Genomic DNA, 15,772 nt, shown 5'->3' with positions numbered 1-15,772 from the left:
GCTATAAAACTGTTTTGAGTATAACATTTGTTCTACCCATAGAAACTAATATGTACAAGTGCAACTGCATTTTTTATTTTATTTTTTATATTTTAATTTACTTTTGAAGTAAAGTAAATATTGATGCAGTAAGGCTGAGGGTAAGAGAAAAGAAAGAATAGAATCTAATTCCTCGGGTACTTGTGCTTTTGGTCAAAAGGTTAGAGATCCAAAAAAAGATAGAAATCATAAAAAGAGGATTTTACGCTTAAATGGGTTTAGGCATGGATAATATAAAATATCCCAGAGTAAAAAATAAAGATTAAAATCTTGACTAGTTGGACAAGATCCCAACTTATTTAATTATATTTCTGTACCAGATATAAAAGGAGTACAGAATATCCAGCCTGTAAACAGAATATTGGGCTTGTTAATTTTGAATTATTCAAGTGACAGAAGTGACAAAATTTACCTCATTATAAAAGTCTCTTACATTCACTTTAAAACTTAAGTATCCAGTCACCATGCTTTCCTGACATCCAGATTTACTTGTGTGCACGATCTGTTATCTGGTTTTTGTTTATTAATTATTACAGGACACGAGAGATGAAGGTAATGAGACTGAAGCCAACAGGATGAGTAAATTAAGAAGAACAAGAAAGAAAGTTACTAAACAACATCTATTTTCAACTGAAGTAGGAGAAATGGATATATCCAACTCAAAAGGTAACTTAGTTACTCTTATCCCTCAGGAATATGATGTCAATTGCAATCTCTATTTAGTTCTCCTTTTTACAAAACCGTTTCTTTTCATCGAAGGGAAAAACAAAAACAAAGAAATGAAATTTAGTTCTACATAGGCAACACAAAAGATAGCAAATATAAGGGTATAACGTAAATATATAAAAATAACCAATCAAAATATTTAGAATGTAAAGGGAGCAGAACTAGGTTGATAGTGGGGCAAAAAGAAGACAACAGAGAGAACATATGCATAAGCAGGGAAGCACATTTCTGCTCTGAGATTGATTGCAAAGATCATTGCCAAGGATTTGGGAGGCCACAATAAAGATGTAGAACAAGTTTTCATACCACATGCTGGAATTTCAACCAAACTCAATAGATCTGAAACAGTGCTGAAACTAGGAGTTAATCTGAACAAGAGATGCAATCCAGGAACAGTGGTGTTCCAAGGCAGGGGCACAGGGATGGCTGGTACATGGTAACAATAAAAAGCAAGCAGGGTGCTCATCGATTTTATTATTGCTTTAAAATTTTCTGCAGACCATGTGCCTCCTTATGGCCTGCAACCGGTGCAGACCTTTCCCCTTGCCCCTCATTCGGTATGTCACTGCCCAGGAATAAATTATTTTCTCAAAGATTCCTCTCCATATCATGTTAAAAGACGGTTGAAAAACAAGGCAGTGCGTGTTTTAACATTTTTCTTTATTATTAAAGAAAGGATCAGATACCAAATGGTGTGCCACAAGTTGGGGGATATGAGCAAACCAGTTGTGGGACCTGGCTCTGCAGACTCTCATCTTCCACAAGATGACAAGGACTCTGAGAATCAGACAACAGTGATAAAACCCTCCCGCTTCAAAACATCAGCCAGTGCTCCTTGTAGCGAATTTAACACAAACTCCAGCCATTCTGGTAAGGACTGGGAAACAAACTCACGTGTCATTCTAGCCACTGCCCCTAAATTTGTATTTGAAATAGAGACAATGTGGCCTTGATTGAGGAACGCTAGTCTCGGAGTCATCGAATAATTTATATACCTATCATTTATAAAAGACCTTATAGTTTTCTTTAACCACTAGGCTGTTCATCAAGAAAATGGCGGGGTTGCAATGGATGATCTTTCTAGTCTTTTTTTTAAAGTGAAATTCTTTTAAGTTTCTGGCTTATTAATAGCTATATAAGTATTTTGGTCTATCTGTGTATGGGTTAAAAATCTCTGAGATCCAAGTGACAGAAACTAGTTAAAATGAAATATTGGGGCACCTGGGTGGCTCAGTCGGTTGAGTGTCCGACTTTGGTTCAGGTCATGATCTCACAGTCTGTGAGTTCGAGCCCGCGTTGGACTCTGTGCTGACCGCTCAGAGCCTGGAGCCTGCTTCAGATTCTGTGTCTCCTTCTCTCTCTGTCCCTCCCCCTACCTCATACTCTGTCTCTCTCTGTCTCTGAAAAATGAATAATCCTTAAACAAATTAAAAAAAATGAAATATGTATTCCATAAGGGAATCCCTGATAAGAGGGTTGAACAAACAAGGTTTGAAAAGATAGAAATATGACAGGGTGTGAAGTTAGGTTTCCACTGTCGTTACTGACACCAATTGCAAGTTTGAGAATTCCCCAAGACTAATCCTAGTTTTGATAATTTGCTATAAGGACTCACAGAACTCATTGAAAACTATTATACTCAAGGATACAGTGAAAGAATACAGATTAAAATCAGCCAAGGGAAGAGACCCAGCAGGGGGAGTCCAGGAAAGTTCGAAGCATGGTGCCTCCACTTGTGTTCTCCCAGTGGAGTCATGGACAGAACCACTCTTCTGACAATGATGTGTGACAATATGCATGGAGTATTGCCAACCAGGGAAGCTTACCTGAGTCTTGGTCTCCAGAGTCTTTACTGGAGCTCCATAGCGGGGTTCCATGTGGCAGACCTCCGTCTCCAGCTTCTCTGGGGGGTCAAGCTGATACAACATGACTCAAAGCTCCCATGAAAAATGACATTATTAGATTTTCTAGTGTGGCCCAGAGATCACAAACAAAGACACTCTTGTTAGGCAGGGTGTTCCAAAGTCTTAGAGATTATCTTCCAGGAGCCAAGGGTAAGGAGGTCTCCTTTGGTAAGGTTAAATTCTTTACTACACACAGGTCCTAAGGAGGAACTAGAGCCTGAGAAGTGAATGCTATCAGGACTCCATATGTATTAGTTTTCCATTGCCACCATAACAGATTACCACACATTTAGTAACTTAAAAGAATACAATTCATTACCTTACAGTTCTGTATGCCAGAAGTCAGGGTTGTCTCAGCTGGTTTCTCTGATTCAGATTTTGCAAGGTTGAAGTCAAGGTGTTGTCCATCTGGATTCTTATCCAGCGATTCTAGGGAGTTCATTCAGATGGTTGGGAGAATCCATTTCCTTGGGGTTGTAGGATTGAGGTTTATGTTTCCTTGCTGGCTGTCACCTGGAGTGGCCCTTGCCTTCTGGAAGCCTCTGTGTGGTCCTGTGTCTCGGGACCAAGACAATCAGTCAAATCCTTCTCACGTTTGGAACCTCTCCAAATTCTCCTTCTTCTACATCTCTTTTCTCCTTACAGCTGGAGAAAGTTCTCTGCTTTTAAGAACTCACTTGGATAATCCAAGACAATATCCCAATTTTAAGGTTTATAGCCTTAATTGCCTGCAGTTTAACATATTCTTTAGGTTTCAGGACTTAGGATGTGAACATATTTGTGAGGCAGCTCTGCCCACCGTGGCATTTCTCATCTCTGCATTTCTTTGTGTGTTGGCTTTGTGAGTTTCTCCATGAAATGCGGGTGAGCACTGACAGTCTAGCCTCAGGAACTATTGATGTTAATGCCATAGGGGCCAGGTAAATAATACAAATGAGTAAGGTGGGCTTGTATAAAGAAACAGTGATGCTGGTTGTGAGGAACTAGAGCAGAGGTTGACACACTGTGGCCCACAGGACAAATTCAGCCTGCTGGCCATGTTTTGTAAGTAAGGTTTATGTATTGTCTATGGCTGCTTTTGTGCTACGGCGGCATAGTTGAGTGGTTGCGAGAGCAGATACCATACGGTCTGCCAAGCTGCAAATATTTACTCTTTGGCCCTTTACAGAAAGCATTTGCCAACCCATGGATTAGAGGATGTGTGCCCCATTTCAGGCCACCTCAGAGCTCCAGCCAGTGGTTGCTATGGAGAAATAATTACCCAGTGGTACCAAATTTAATTTCTTCAAGAGAAGCTTGAACTGAAGATTTTTCTATGCAATTTTCAGATTTTCAAGTGTCAACTCTTTTAAATGTTTCCAAACACTGTGAGACAACCAGTGAGAAAACATCTGCTAGCCACATTGGCTCTTCCATGAACAGTTTGTGACCCTTGTTTCATATAGTCTCAGCCATAAAATTGAGATGAAATTTACCATTTCTTAGTCTTACATCAAAAAAATCTGTGGAAGGAATTTGTGTCATGAGCTCTCTTTGCACCAACCGACTATGACTAGGATTATGGGTATCATTATTAACTCAGTTTGGTTCATTCAGAAGTTCCCTCTTTGGCCCCAGGCTACATTAATTTTTTTATAGGCCCAGAGCACCAAAAAGTTTATAGCTTGCAACAAACCACCATTACAGAATTTAAAGATATGTATGAAAAATCCATCCCCCAATAAATGCTAGAAATTTTAACATGGTGTTTTCTTCTCTGTGATACCACCCTGACTCTAAAAAAAGTTTTTTTTTTTTAAGTTTATTTATTTATTCTGAGAGAGAGAGAGGGCACACACAAGCAGTGGGAGGGGCAGAGAGAGAGAGAGAGAGAGAGGGAGAGAGAGAAATCCCAAGCAGACTGTACTGACAGTGCATATAGCCTGATGCCTGGGGCTTGAACTCATGAGCCTATGAGATCATAACCTGAGCTGAGATCAAGAGGCCAACACTTAACTGCTTAACCGACTGAGTCACCCATGTGCCCCACCACTGTGACTTAAAAAAATATTTTTTTTTCAAAGAAAGCCCCCCCTCCGGACTTTTTTTTTTATTGTTTTTGTTTTTCTTGCTGCTTTGTACTTGGTTATTCTGCCACCTGGGCCGACATGATACTTCTGGAGAGTGGGGTCACATTTGCTCTAAGAGGGTGTCTGTCAGAGAAGCCATGTGGAGGAAGGAGGGCAGGCCCTGGGAACGGAGTGTGTGGCACATCATCCAAGGCATATTCCATAAGCTAAATGTGTTGCACAGTACTCTTTGGTGCACTTTTCCCTTTTTAAATTGACATTTCTGAAAGCTCAAACACCTATTCAATCTGCCTTTTATAAGTGACCACAGCTTGTTCTCTATAGCTGAAATATGTCCTCATCGTCACTGAACACAGACAACATTTCTCCAAGGCATTTTAGTTGCTATAGAGCTTTGAGGTTTTATTTTAATTTTAATTTTTTTTGTAGTGTTGTCTTATCTCCCCCCCTCCCCCCCCCCCCCCCCCCCCCCCCCGCCAAACACTCACAGCAGGAAAACTTCCTCTGTAAAAGCAGATTGATTTAATTTATTAGTCCTCTGAGGGGATAGGAAAGGAGAACATCTCCCAGGAACCATACTGCAAGAAAAACAAATGAGTCCCCGAACTAGCAATTATCTGCCTGCTATTCATCATGTACATCTGGGAAGTCCTGACCAAAAGGTTTAATTGTAACTAACAAGTATGATTTATTTGAAGAAGAGAAATTCAGACAACGATACAGTAAGATTAGTTGATTCCTTGAAAATGAAATTAGATTGCATAGAATTCTCATATTTGATGGAAGAATTAAACTTTTAAATTAAAAAAAAAAAAGATATCAAATTACCAAAACATGTGATGCCAATTTCTACTTCTTAATTAGATGAGGTCAAATCATGCAGGGTTTATTAATTAATTAATTTCTTCACACAACCCTTTATGAAAGGATTAAAGGAGTGGTCGTTGAGCATCGCTGGTATGCTCGTACTGCTGCAGGTACCGCGGATACAGCAGCAAGTAAAGTGTTCTCCTGGAACTGACATGCAGGTGGGGAAAGACAGAAAGTAAACATGTGATTATACAATATGGTGGGTAGTGATAGGGACTCAAGAAAATGGAAATGAGATGATATATTGTTAGGGGTTGAATTGTGTCTTCCCCAAATTCGTGGGTGGTTGGAATCCTATCCCCTCATACCTCACATTGTAACTGTATTTGGAGATAGGGTTTTAAAAGGAGTAATGAATGTTACTCTTCTTATGAGAAGAGAAGATTAGGACACCCAAAGAGGGAAGATCATATGAAGACAGCCATTTACAAGCCAACGAGGGAGGGCTCTCAGAAGAGACCAACTCTGGTGACACTTCGAACTTAGACTTCTACCCTCTGGAAGTGTAAGAAAATAAATTTGTACATAAGTCGCCTGGTCTGTGGAATTTGTCTTGACACCCCTAGCAAATGAATACATCTACTTATTGTCCAGCCACAGGTCAACTTGGCAATCTTTGAATGAATCAGGGGTTAGACCTGTCCGTACTGTGATCAGATCTCATAGAATTATTACTCCAGGTGATTATATTTTGTTTATTTTCAGCACTTTTAACCATGGTAAAGTATACCACCTTTGCACTCAATGGCATATGTATTGTCTATCGTTCCCCCATTCAATAATATAAAGCTGTATGAGGGCAGGGCTTTTTCTGTCTTCTTCCTAGATATATGTCCAATAAATAATAATAATAAATAAATAATACATGGTAACTAAACAACATATTTTGAGTGGATACATACTTTTCTTATTTTAAAAGAATGCATATTTATTGTAGAAATGTTAGAAGCTACAGGTAAGACAAAGAACTAATAAGATTGCCTGTGATTATATTACGGATGAACCAATAAAATGACCTTCCTCCTTTGATAGGAGATGAATACTGATTTTTTTATGTTGTTAAAATATTTATAGCTTATATATTAATTGCTTATTATTTTTAGAATACTGCTTGTCTGAAATTTTCCATATTTTATAATTTTTTAATGTTTATTCATTTTTCAGAGAGAGAGAGAGAGAGAGAGAGAGCAGGGGAGGGGCAGAGGGAGAGGGAGACAGAATCAGAAGCAGGCTCCAGGTGTCAGCACAGAGCCCAATGCAGGCCTCCAACCCACAAACCGTGAGATCATGACCTAAGCTGAGGTCAGCCCTTAACTGGCCCCAGAAGTTTTCCATATTTTAAAATGCTTATCAGTTTTATTTTCTGTAAAGAGAATTGTTCAACCTGGGCAGAACACCCAATACTTCAGGATAGGTTGGGAAGACAGCAACTGCTAATTTAGCATGAAACGTTGTAATTGCTACAGCTTAATTGTTTGTGTTAAATGGAAGGTAGTTATAAAGCCTCAGGAGTCTCAGAGTAGCCAAATGTATCAGTGACAGGACATTATCTCTAATATATTTGTAGAGGTGGAACCAGTAATTTGTTTTCCTCATGCTTCACATACTTAAAATCTGCTTAATCTGTGTTTTTAAACTGTCAATCTTTATGCCTATTTTTAAAGCCAATTATATATCAAAAAAGGATATTCAGGTATCACGTTAAAATTATAGCTGCTCAACATCAGTGATGTGACAGATTGATGAGTATTCAGATTCAGACATGATCATGGTACCATTACTAGGGTTAGAGTAATTGTGTTCACTTTATGCGTTTCAGAAGCACTTATATGATGCTTAATGTCTGCCAGGGATTGTTAAATAACTTGTTTAATCGTCACAGCAAGCCTATGAAGAGGGTAATATTGCATCAGTGAGAGAGCCCAGGCACAGAGAGGATAAAGTGTCTAGGGCACAGGCAGGATTCCGAGGGAGGCAGATAGGCTTCAGTGTGTGTGTTGAATCATCACGGTCCGCTACCTCTCCTCAAAGTTTGGACAGTAGCTAACATGTATGATGTGTATTATGTGCCAGATCCTTTAGATCTATGTGCTTTATATATATTCATTCACTTTATGGTAACAAGTCACCAACTGGGAGTTAAGAGGTCTGGTTTCTAGTTTCAATTTCAGCAATGGACTGAGAGCATGATTTGGACTACCTTACTGTACCTCTCTGGGACTCAAGCTAGACAGTTAGTTGAATTAGGTGATTTATCTCCAAACTCTCTTCTAGCTCTGAAGTTTTAGAATTTGCAGTCTACCTTAAATGCCTTGAAAATATATACATACCTACCTACACACGCACACACACATAGACGCACACACACGCACATTTGGGGTTAGGTTTCTGGTTTTAAAATTGAATACTCACTCTAGATTTTTCCTCTCTCACACTCTCATCCTTGAAGAACCCTTTTGTTTGCTCACTCACACTGATTTTAAAATTTAAATCTGACAGTGACATGTAGATGTCTTAGATTTAGATGCCATTATAAAATCCTTTTGGCAAACAAAACAAGAAACACAAAATGGAAACCCGCAGAAAATACACAAAAACCAAACACTTTTGCCTTTAATCATACAGGAACTTCTAATGAAGGCATTACTAGTTAGTTCAAGAAGCTCAGTCTTTTCAATGATAGTCATCTGTATGCAGACTTGTGTGGTGCCTTATTCACATAAGGTTATCTTTCACCTACCCCCAAGTGCTAAACAGTCTCTAAGGCTGTTTAGAGACCATGTTCTTGGGAATATGGTAAAGGCAGGGAAAGAAAGGTAAGATCCCCAATTCTAAGCCAATAACAGTATATGAGTATATGAGTATATGACGCTTTTGTTGACAATCATGGTGATGAAGCCACTACTGTGTAGCTTCCTTTTGCTTTTCAGTTCATCGTGATCTAACTACTTAGGGCCATTCTCTATTTTACAGATAACACCAGAGATGGCACTCAGCTTCCGACCACACCCCATATCTCCTCTAGAATGAAGCACATTAAGCAAGAAATGGTCAAAAATCACCTACAGTTTGTGCGATTTGAAGCAACAGACCTCCATGGTGTGTCCAGATCTAAGAGTATCCCTGCACACTTTTTCCAAGTGAGTTTTACAGGTGGAGTTAAGATTAAATGTAATTTCACGACCATGAGCAAGCAAATGGTCCTAACTAATCTTTCTTATTTTCTTGTAATCTATACAGTAATTAAAGCTGAAAACCAATAATTTATTTTCTTTCTTGCTTGTCCCTCCCCAAACACATTATTGTTCCCTAAGGAGCTGAACATATACTTTCAAGGCCCAAGCAGCAATTCCTTTACCCGATAGAAATAGAAAACTAATTAAGACTGGTAATTTTAGTTTTTCTGCCTTGAATAGTTTCCCTCTATAGAATTATCTTTTCTCTCTTGCTGCAATTATGAAGATTATATTTTGTTTGACATGAGAAAATTGCAACAGAAGACCCAAGAGCAAATATCAAATGAAAAAAAAAGATTAAATAGTAAGAACTTGCTAGATAAAAAGAACATCCCTTTCAGCTTCTAATTCTGATAAGAAAATACCTTATTGTTGTTGGATGACTTAATGAATATGATTAAATTCTTGAAAATAGTGATATTAAGAAATATTGTAGTTTTGGATATGTTTTGAGACTTTTTGAGATTTTTTTTTCCAGTTTATGTCATGTATTTTTTTAATGACTGATTTATTGCATCACTGAAACATTTCTTAGAAGGAAGGGATGTTAGTCAGTATTACATATGAAAGTGTAAAAGTTAAGCATCCTTGAAGTTTATTTTTAAGAGATATCTTACTTTCATCACTTTAATATTAAATTGTAATTTTATCATTTGTTTTATTTTGGGAAAAACTGAGCATCCCAAAAACACTTTTTTTTTTACAAGAATTCCAACAGGTTCAAATTTGTTTCTTAAAAATTTTCAACATCACTCATCATCAGGGAAATGCAAGTCAAAACCACAATGAGATATAATCTCACACCTGTCAGAATGGCTGGTACCCAAAAGACAAGAAATAACAAGTGTTAAAAAAAAAAAAAAAGAAATAACAAGTGTTGGCAAGGATGTGGAGAAAAGGGAGCCCTTGTGCACAGTTGACGGGAATGTAAATTGGTGCAACCACTGTGGAAAACCACAGTATAGAGATTCCTTAAATATTAAAAGTAGAAATGCCATAGCATTCAGTAATTCCACTACTGGCTATTTACCCTCCAAAAATGAAAATACAAATTTGGAAAGACATATTACCCCTACGTTTATTGTAGCATTATTTACAATAGCTAAGATACAGAAATAATCTAAGTGTCCATTGATAAATGAATAAAGATGTGGAACACATATACAGTGGAATATTTCTCAGCCACAAAAAGGATGAGATCTTGCCACTTGTGACAACATAGATGGATCTAGAGGGTATTATGCTAAGTGAAATAAGTCAGATAAAGAAAGAAATACCATATGATTCCATCTACATGTGGAATCTCAAAAAAAGAAAACAAAGGAGCAAGCAAACAAACAAGCTGAAACGGATTCATTGAGAACAAACTGATAGTTGCCAGGGAGTATGGGGTAGGGGATGGGTGAAATAGGTGAAGGCAATGACAAAGTACAAAACTTCCAGTTATAAATACGCCATGCGGATGAAAAGTGCAGCAAAGGGAATATAGTCAATAATATTGTGATAACGTTGTATGGTGACAGATGGTGGACTTTGGTGGACTTTGTTGTGATCCAAATTTCAGTTATTATAGAGATTTAAGCTATTTTGCAAGAATTAGTATTGAATTCCTGGTGATCTATATTGGGGTGTGAAGTTGTTCTAGTGCTTTATATATATACAAGGTAACTTAATTTGTGGTCATGAACATGACATGTTTGTATATATTTATATATTTCCCCCTACTAATAGAGTAGTTTGAATCAGAATGTCCAAAAACGAAAAAAGAAAATGATAGCGTTAACAAAGATTGCTCGGAAAAATACAGATTAAATCGTTTGAAGAATACAGTGTGACTTTTTACTATTCTTTAAATTTGTGAAGGCCTAGTGGAATGAAATGGTAACAAGCCGTTCTTTATTGTTCACAATCAAGTGAGTACAAACAGATTTAAATTGCAGGAACTCTCGGAAGCCTCATGAGTAAAATAATATTACCCCTCATGTTAGATACATACAAAACGACAGATTTTCAAATGAAGAAATTGAAAAGTAGGGAAATAATATTATATTTCTTACAGTAAAAATTCAAATGAAAGGATTTTATATTAAAGTACTCTAAAATTCCACAATATGTATGTGTGTATACAGGTCCTTGAGGGAGTTGAAAAATTAAGCAGGCACTGAATAACTGAATAGTGCTTGACTTTCTCTACTTTATTACTGGCAAAAGCATATTTGGATCAGCTAAGCCAAATGGCATTTGAAAACATGTGTATAGATGGTGGAAAGTGAAGGAGACAGTGGCTTAAGGTCAAAGGCAGAAGAGGGACCAGTAGATTGCCTCTACTAGCTTTGGCCCCTTTTTGGTACCCATGCTCTTTGGGATTGGAGGTAATATAAGAAACAATTTGGCTCACAGAATGTTAGTATGTTTTATTAACCTCATGATGCACACTGACATTATGGGAACCAGACTTTATATTTAGCTTTCTCTACCATCAGTGTAACCTTCAACACATGAAGCCTTGTTATACTGCTATGACACTATTTCTAGAAATTGTTTTATGTGTCTGCTCAACTTTATAACCTCATCATGTCCCTGTTGTCTGGCACATAGCAAAAGTTAAATAAATGACCAAATCTATTGACCCCAGAGGTATATAGCTAGAAAGTGTCTTAGCAATCATCTAGTCTAACACTTTTGTTTCACAGACATGGAAGCTGATGGCACACAGTCCAGTGATTTGCCTAACTTCGCATAGGTAATTGGTGAAAGACCTAGGGCTAGAAGTCAGATTTGGTAACATGCAGTTCATGGCTGACTTGAAGGCTATAACATTTTGGAACTCTAGCTCACAGGCAGTTTCTGGGACTGTGAGGCTGCGAGGCAATCATTCTTAGTGGGCTATAAAAATGACTGAAGACAGAAGTGCAGCTTTCAGTAGACCCGGTTCCTCTGGTGTTAGGATGTCTGTCATGTGTGTCCTAGAATAGGATAATTGTCATGTGTGTCCTAGGATTGACCCATACTAGTCTCTCTGGGAAGAACTGAGGATTCTCAGTTAACTGTGGATTACAATAGAATAAGCCAAAATAAAATCTTATCTGAAGTATTAGCAACTATGCCATAAAATAAAAAGTGCTTTGAAAAGGGCTAGGTTATAATCATTTCAAATAATTTCATAAGGCTTTACCTTTGTTGTTTGTGATAAAGACATTTTATCATTGTACCTTTTATTTAGGACTGCTACTTTCAGATCCAAGAACATATAAAGACTTGAAGGCTAAAAAGGTTAACAGTTGCTTATAAAAGTAACTTTGGGGGGTTATTTTTAAAATATTTGAAATTTACTTGATACTAAGCTAATGTTACCCAGCAGACATTAGACCCATTTTTTTTTTCCTTATCAGCAGTGTCTCACCCCCACCTCCACCTTTTTGTTTGTTTTCAAGTTTCAAAACCTGATTGCTGTGTCTACTTTCTTTAGGAAAAAGTGATCCATGGCGTTTGCATGCCTCGAGGTTATCTTGAATTGATACCGAATCCTAAGGACGACGAAGTGGATCACATAAGAGCAACATGTTTTAATAGTGACATAGTCCTGATGCCAGAGCTCTCAACCTTTCGAGTGTTGCCATGGGCTGAGAGAACGGCAAGAGTGATATGTGACACATTCACTGTGACCGGTGAACCTCTTCTGACTTCCCCAAGGTACATTGCCAAGAGGCAACTGAGCCAGCTACAAGATTCTGGCTTTTCCTTGCTCTCTGCCTTCATCTATGATTTTTGCATTTTTGCCGTGCCTGAAATTATCAATTCAAAGACCATATCTTTTCCTGCTTCAACGTTGCTAAATAATCATGACCAGCCTTTCATCCAGGAACTTGTTGACGGTTTGTATCACACAGGAGCCAATGTTGAGAGCTTTTCCTCCTCTACCAGGCCTGGTCAGATGGAAATCTGTTTTTTGCCCGAATTTGGCATCAGTGCAGCTGATAATGCATTTACCCTCAGAACAGGTGTCAAAGAAGTGGCAAGGAAATATAACTACATCGCCAGCTTTTTCATTGAGACTGGATTCTGCAATTCAGGAATTTTGTCTCACAGTCTCTGGGATGTCGATGGGAAGGAAAACATGTTCTGCAGCAGTTCTGGGATTGAGGAGCTCACGATCACTGGGAAAAAATGGTTGGCAGGACTCTTGAAGCATTCCGCTGCTCTCAGCTGCTTGATGGCTCCCGCTGTTAGCTGCCGAAAGCGTTATTCTAAGGAGAGTAAAGACCTCAAGGACAGTGTGCCTACAACGTGGGGATACAATGATAACAGCTGTGCTTTTAATATCAAGTGTCATGGTGAGAAAGGCACCCGGATAGAGAACAAACTGGGCTCAGCCACTGCGAATCCTTACCTGGTGTTGGCTGCTACTGTTGCTGCAGGCTTGGATGGACTTCAAAGCAGCGATGGTGTCCTGGTTGGTCCAGATGACAGCACGGACCTCTATCAGTCAAAACCTTCCGAGATTCCTTTGAAACTGGAAGATGCTCTTGTGGCACTGGAGGAAGATCAATGCCTGAGACAGGCTCTCGGGGAAACTTTTATTCGCTATTTTGTTGCCATGAAAAAATATGAGTTGGAAAATGAAGAAACAGATGCAGAGAGAAATAAATTCTTAGAATATTTTATTTAGAATAGCACCCTTAACTCTTCTTTCAGAGATGTGATTTTTACTTAAGTAGTTGATCTCCCAGAAAGAAAAGATTGGATTTTTATAATTAACAACAAAAAGACTACAAATGCTTTCGCTCTTTTTTGTCCCCATGGAGTATTTGACAGATATGAAGTGGGACTGCTGAGAGATTCTGACAGTAGAAACAAACAATAAAGTTGTGGTGCGGCTGTATTATGCAAATTTACCAGGTCTTGTCAGTCAGTCATCATTTCCTCTGTGTATGTTGACCTACATAGAAATATGCAGTTATTTTGGGCAACAGATACATTCACACAATAAAAGAAGTCTTAAGAATTACAAAACAGAATTTAAATGACTAAAAAACCCAAAGGATTTCAATTAATTTCAATTATACACATAGGTTGTGACTGCCAGAAAGACAAAAATGCTTACTAATACAATCTCACTAATCAAGACCTCTGGAGGACAGGTGCTCTGTTTCCTGCCCTTTCCCCACCCTTCTGCCATTACCCTTCCTGTTGGCCAACCTGCAGGTGATGTGGCGAGGGTGACACTCCTGGGAATGGAGCCCGCACAAGATGGAGTAACAACGTGGAAGCTGTGTTGCGAAGCAAATTTTGCAAGCATCATTGTGATCTTTCTAAATAAGTTAAATGAGTTTTCAAAAATATGTCATGATGACAAGTTAGCAGAAGTTTTCACCTATATCCCTTCTTTTCACTGTTTTTTTACTAGTTTCTGAAAGGCCTGGGAAGTTCAGGACTATAATGTCCATGAGAAACAAATCCATAAGAAATAAAATTTGGCTGGGAACAATGAGGTCAAATATTTGAAAGTCATGAAAATTTTTCTTTAAGCAATATCTCATATAGAATCCTATGCATAAAACACAGGTGGAATGGGTATGTGTGGCGGGGCGGGGCGGGGGGATGGCTGGGCTCTTCATGCTTCGCTCTGTTCTTTGAAGATGTCTGTAGTGCTTTGTGAAGTGTCAGAGCAACTGCCTATATAAGAGGGCTATGCTTGCAGCTTAAGTTTATCTTTAAATGACTGATTCTACTGCCCACAGAGGTTGGTATGTCCCAGAGAATATTAAATGTTCCAGATCTTCATTTGAATGAGATAATTTTGCTAACTATCCCTAAAGTTTAGCTTCATTGGGAGGAAATCCAAAATCCACTGACTAGCAAGTGAAAACCCTATTCTACTGCTTAGGATCAAACAAGAGATTTTATGTTCAATTAAAACTGACAGTGGCCTCAGTTTAGATAGCAAACACAAGAGCAGAGGATTAGACTTGGCTCAGATCCTCCTATTCAAATTCATAGCACCCAGTAGCTTAAACAGTCAAAGTCGCCTGTCCATCACTAATTGCTGCCCTCTTTTCTCTGTTGAGCAGGAGAATAACGTTCTTGGTGGATTAAGAGGTAGAGGGCAAGGTGGTGCTGGGTGAGTGGAGAAGGAAAGGAATCAGCCCAGAAACTTCTGAGAATGGAATCCCACACATTACATCATGGGAAGGATGGCAGGGAGGAACCCCATGGCAGCTCGCTAGTTATTTGCCAATATTCATTCTCTCTCTGTTCCCCATAGTAACACCTAAATGTGTCAGTTGGAACGCATTATGGAAAATAAAAATGACATTTCTGAGTTCCACTGTGGCTGAGTGTGGTCATGTGATTAGATTCAGGCCAAAGAGATGTAAGTACAAGTGCTGCATGGAAACTCTGGGAAACTTCTTTAAAGGGCACACTCTCTGTCTCCCGCCCTTTCTCTATCCTTCTGCCTTTGCCATTCCTGTTGGTTAACCTGCAGGTCTTGCAGCTAGAGTAATGCCCTCGGGAATGGAACCCACACGAGATGGAGTTACAAGGTGGAAACTCTGCTCAATGGCCTACATTGAGATTTTTACCTGGGAGAGAAGGAAACTCTCCTCTAAGGTGCCGTGATTTTGGGTCTTTGTTTCTGTGACAAAACTTATCTTCCTACTTGTGTGTGTGTGTGTGTGTGTGTGTGTGCACGAGTGCATGTGCCTGAGTTGTATGTGTATATATACGTGTGTGGGGGACATTTGGGGAATTTGAGAATGAAAGAATAAAGATATAAGAAACAGTGAAAGACTACTTCCTCAATCTTTCCACTTCTTGAGAATCTGAATCAGAAGGATCCACGCGTGTAAAAAAAACTGTACTATCTCCCACCCTAACAGAGCTGTATAGACACTTCTGTCATCCATGGGCCTTCATGAAACATGGC

The 15,772-nt window shown here is 38.7% G+C and overlaps 1 protein-coding gene across 2 annotated transcripts; it reads left to right on the top strand.

Annotated features, from left to right (window-relative positions):
• Positions 1–572: 572 nt before the first annotated feature.
• LGSN (lengsin, lens protein with glutamine synthetase domain) lies at positions 573–15,177 on the top strand. Of its 2 annotated transcripts, XM_025925986.2 has the most exons (4): positions 573–705; positions 1,438–1,635; positions 8,582–8,748; positions 12,314–15,177. In XM_025925986.2, the coding sequence occupies exons 1-4, from the start codon at positions 615–617 to the stop codon at positions 13,511–13,513; spliced, it is 1,656 nt and encodes a 551-aa protein (XP_025781771.2). In that variant the 5' UTR covers positions 573–614; the 3' UTR covers positions 13,514–15,177. The 2 variants fall into 2 exon arrangements, with proteins under 2 accessions (XP_025781771.2, XP_086563281.1); XM_086707155.1 differs by lacking the exon at positions 1,438–1,635 and having other exon boundaries at positions 580–705.
• Positions 15,178–15,772: the final 595 nt, after the last annotated feature.

This window comes from Puma concolor, chromosome B2 (genome assembly GCF_028749965.1).
Source record: "Puma concolor isolate L17-30 chromosome B2, mPumCon1.1.hap2, whole genome shotgun sequence".
NCBI lineage: Eukaryota > Metazoa > Chordata > Mammalia > Carnivora > Felidae > Puma > Puma concolor.
Note: the sequence above shows the minus strand (reverse complement) of the source record. Positions and strands in the feature narration are given on the sequence as shown.

Excerpts from the sequence above, each read along its gene's own strand:
- LGSN (XM_025925986.2), top strand. The coding sequence starts at position 615 with ATGAGTAAATTAAGAAGAACAAGAAAGAAAGTTACTAAACAACATCTA. Across the intron at positions 706-1,437 it reads GGATATATCCAACTCAAAAG|AAAGGATCAGATACCAAATG; the intron begins GTAACTTAGTTA and ends TTATTATTAAAG. Across the intron at positions 1,636-8,581 it reads CACAAACTCCAGCCATTCTG|ATAACACCAGAGATGGCACT; the intron begins GTAAGGACTGGG and ends TCTATTTTACAG.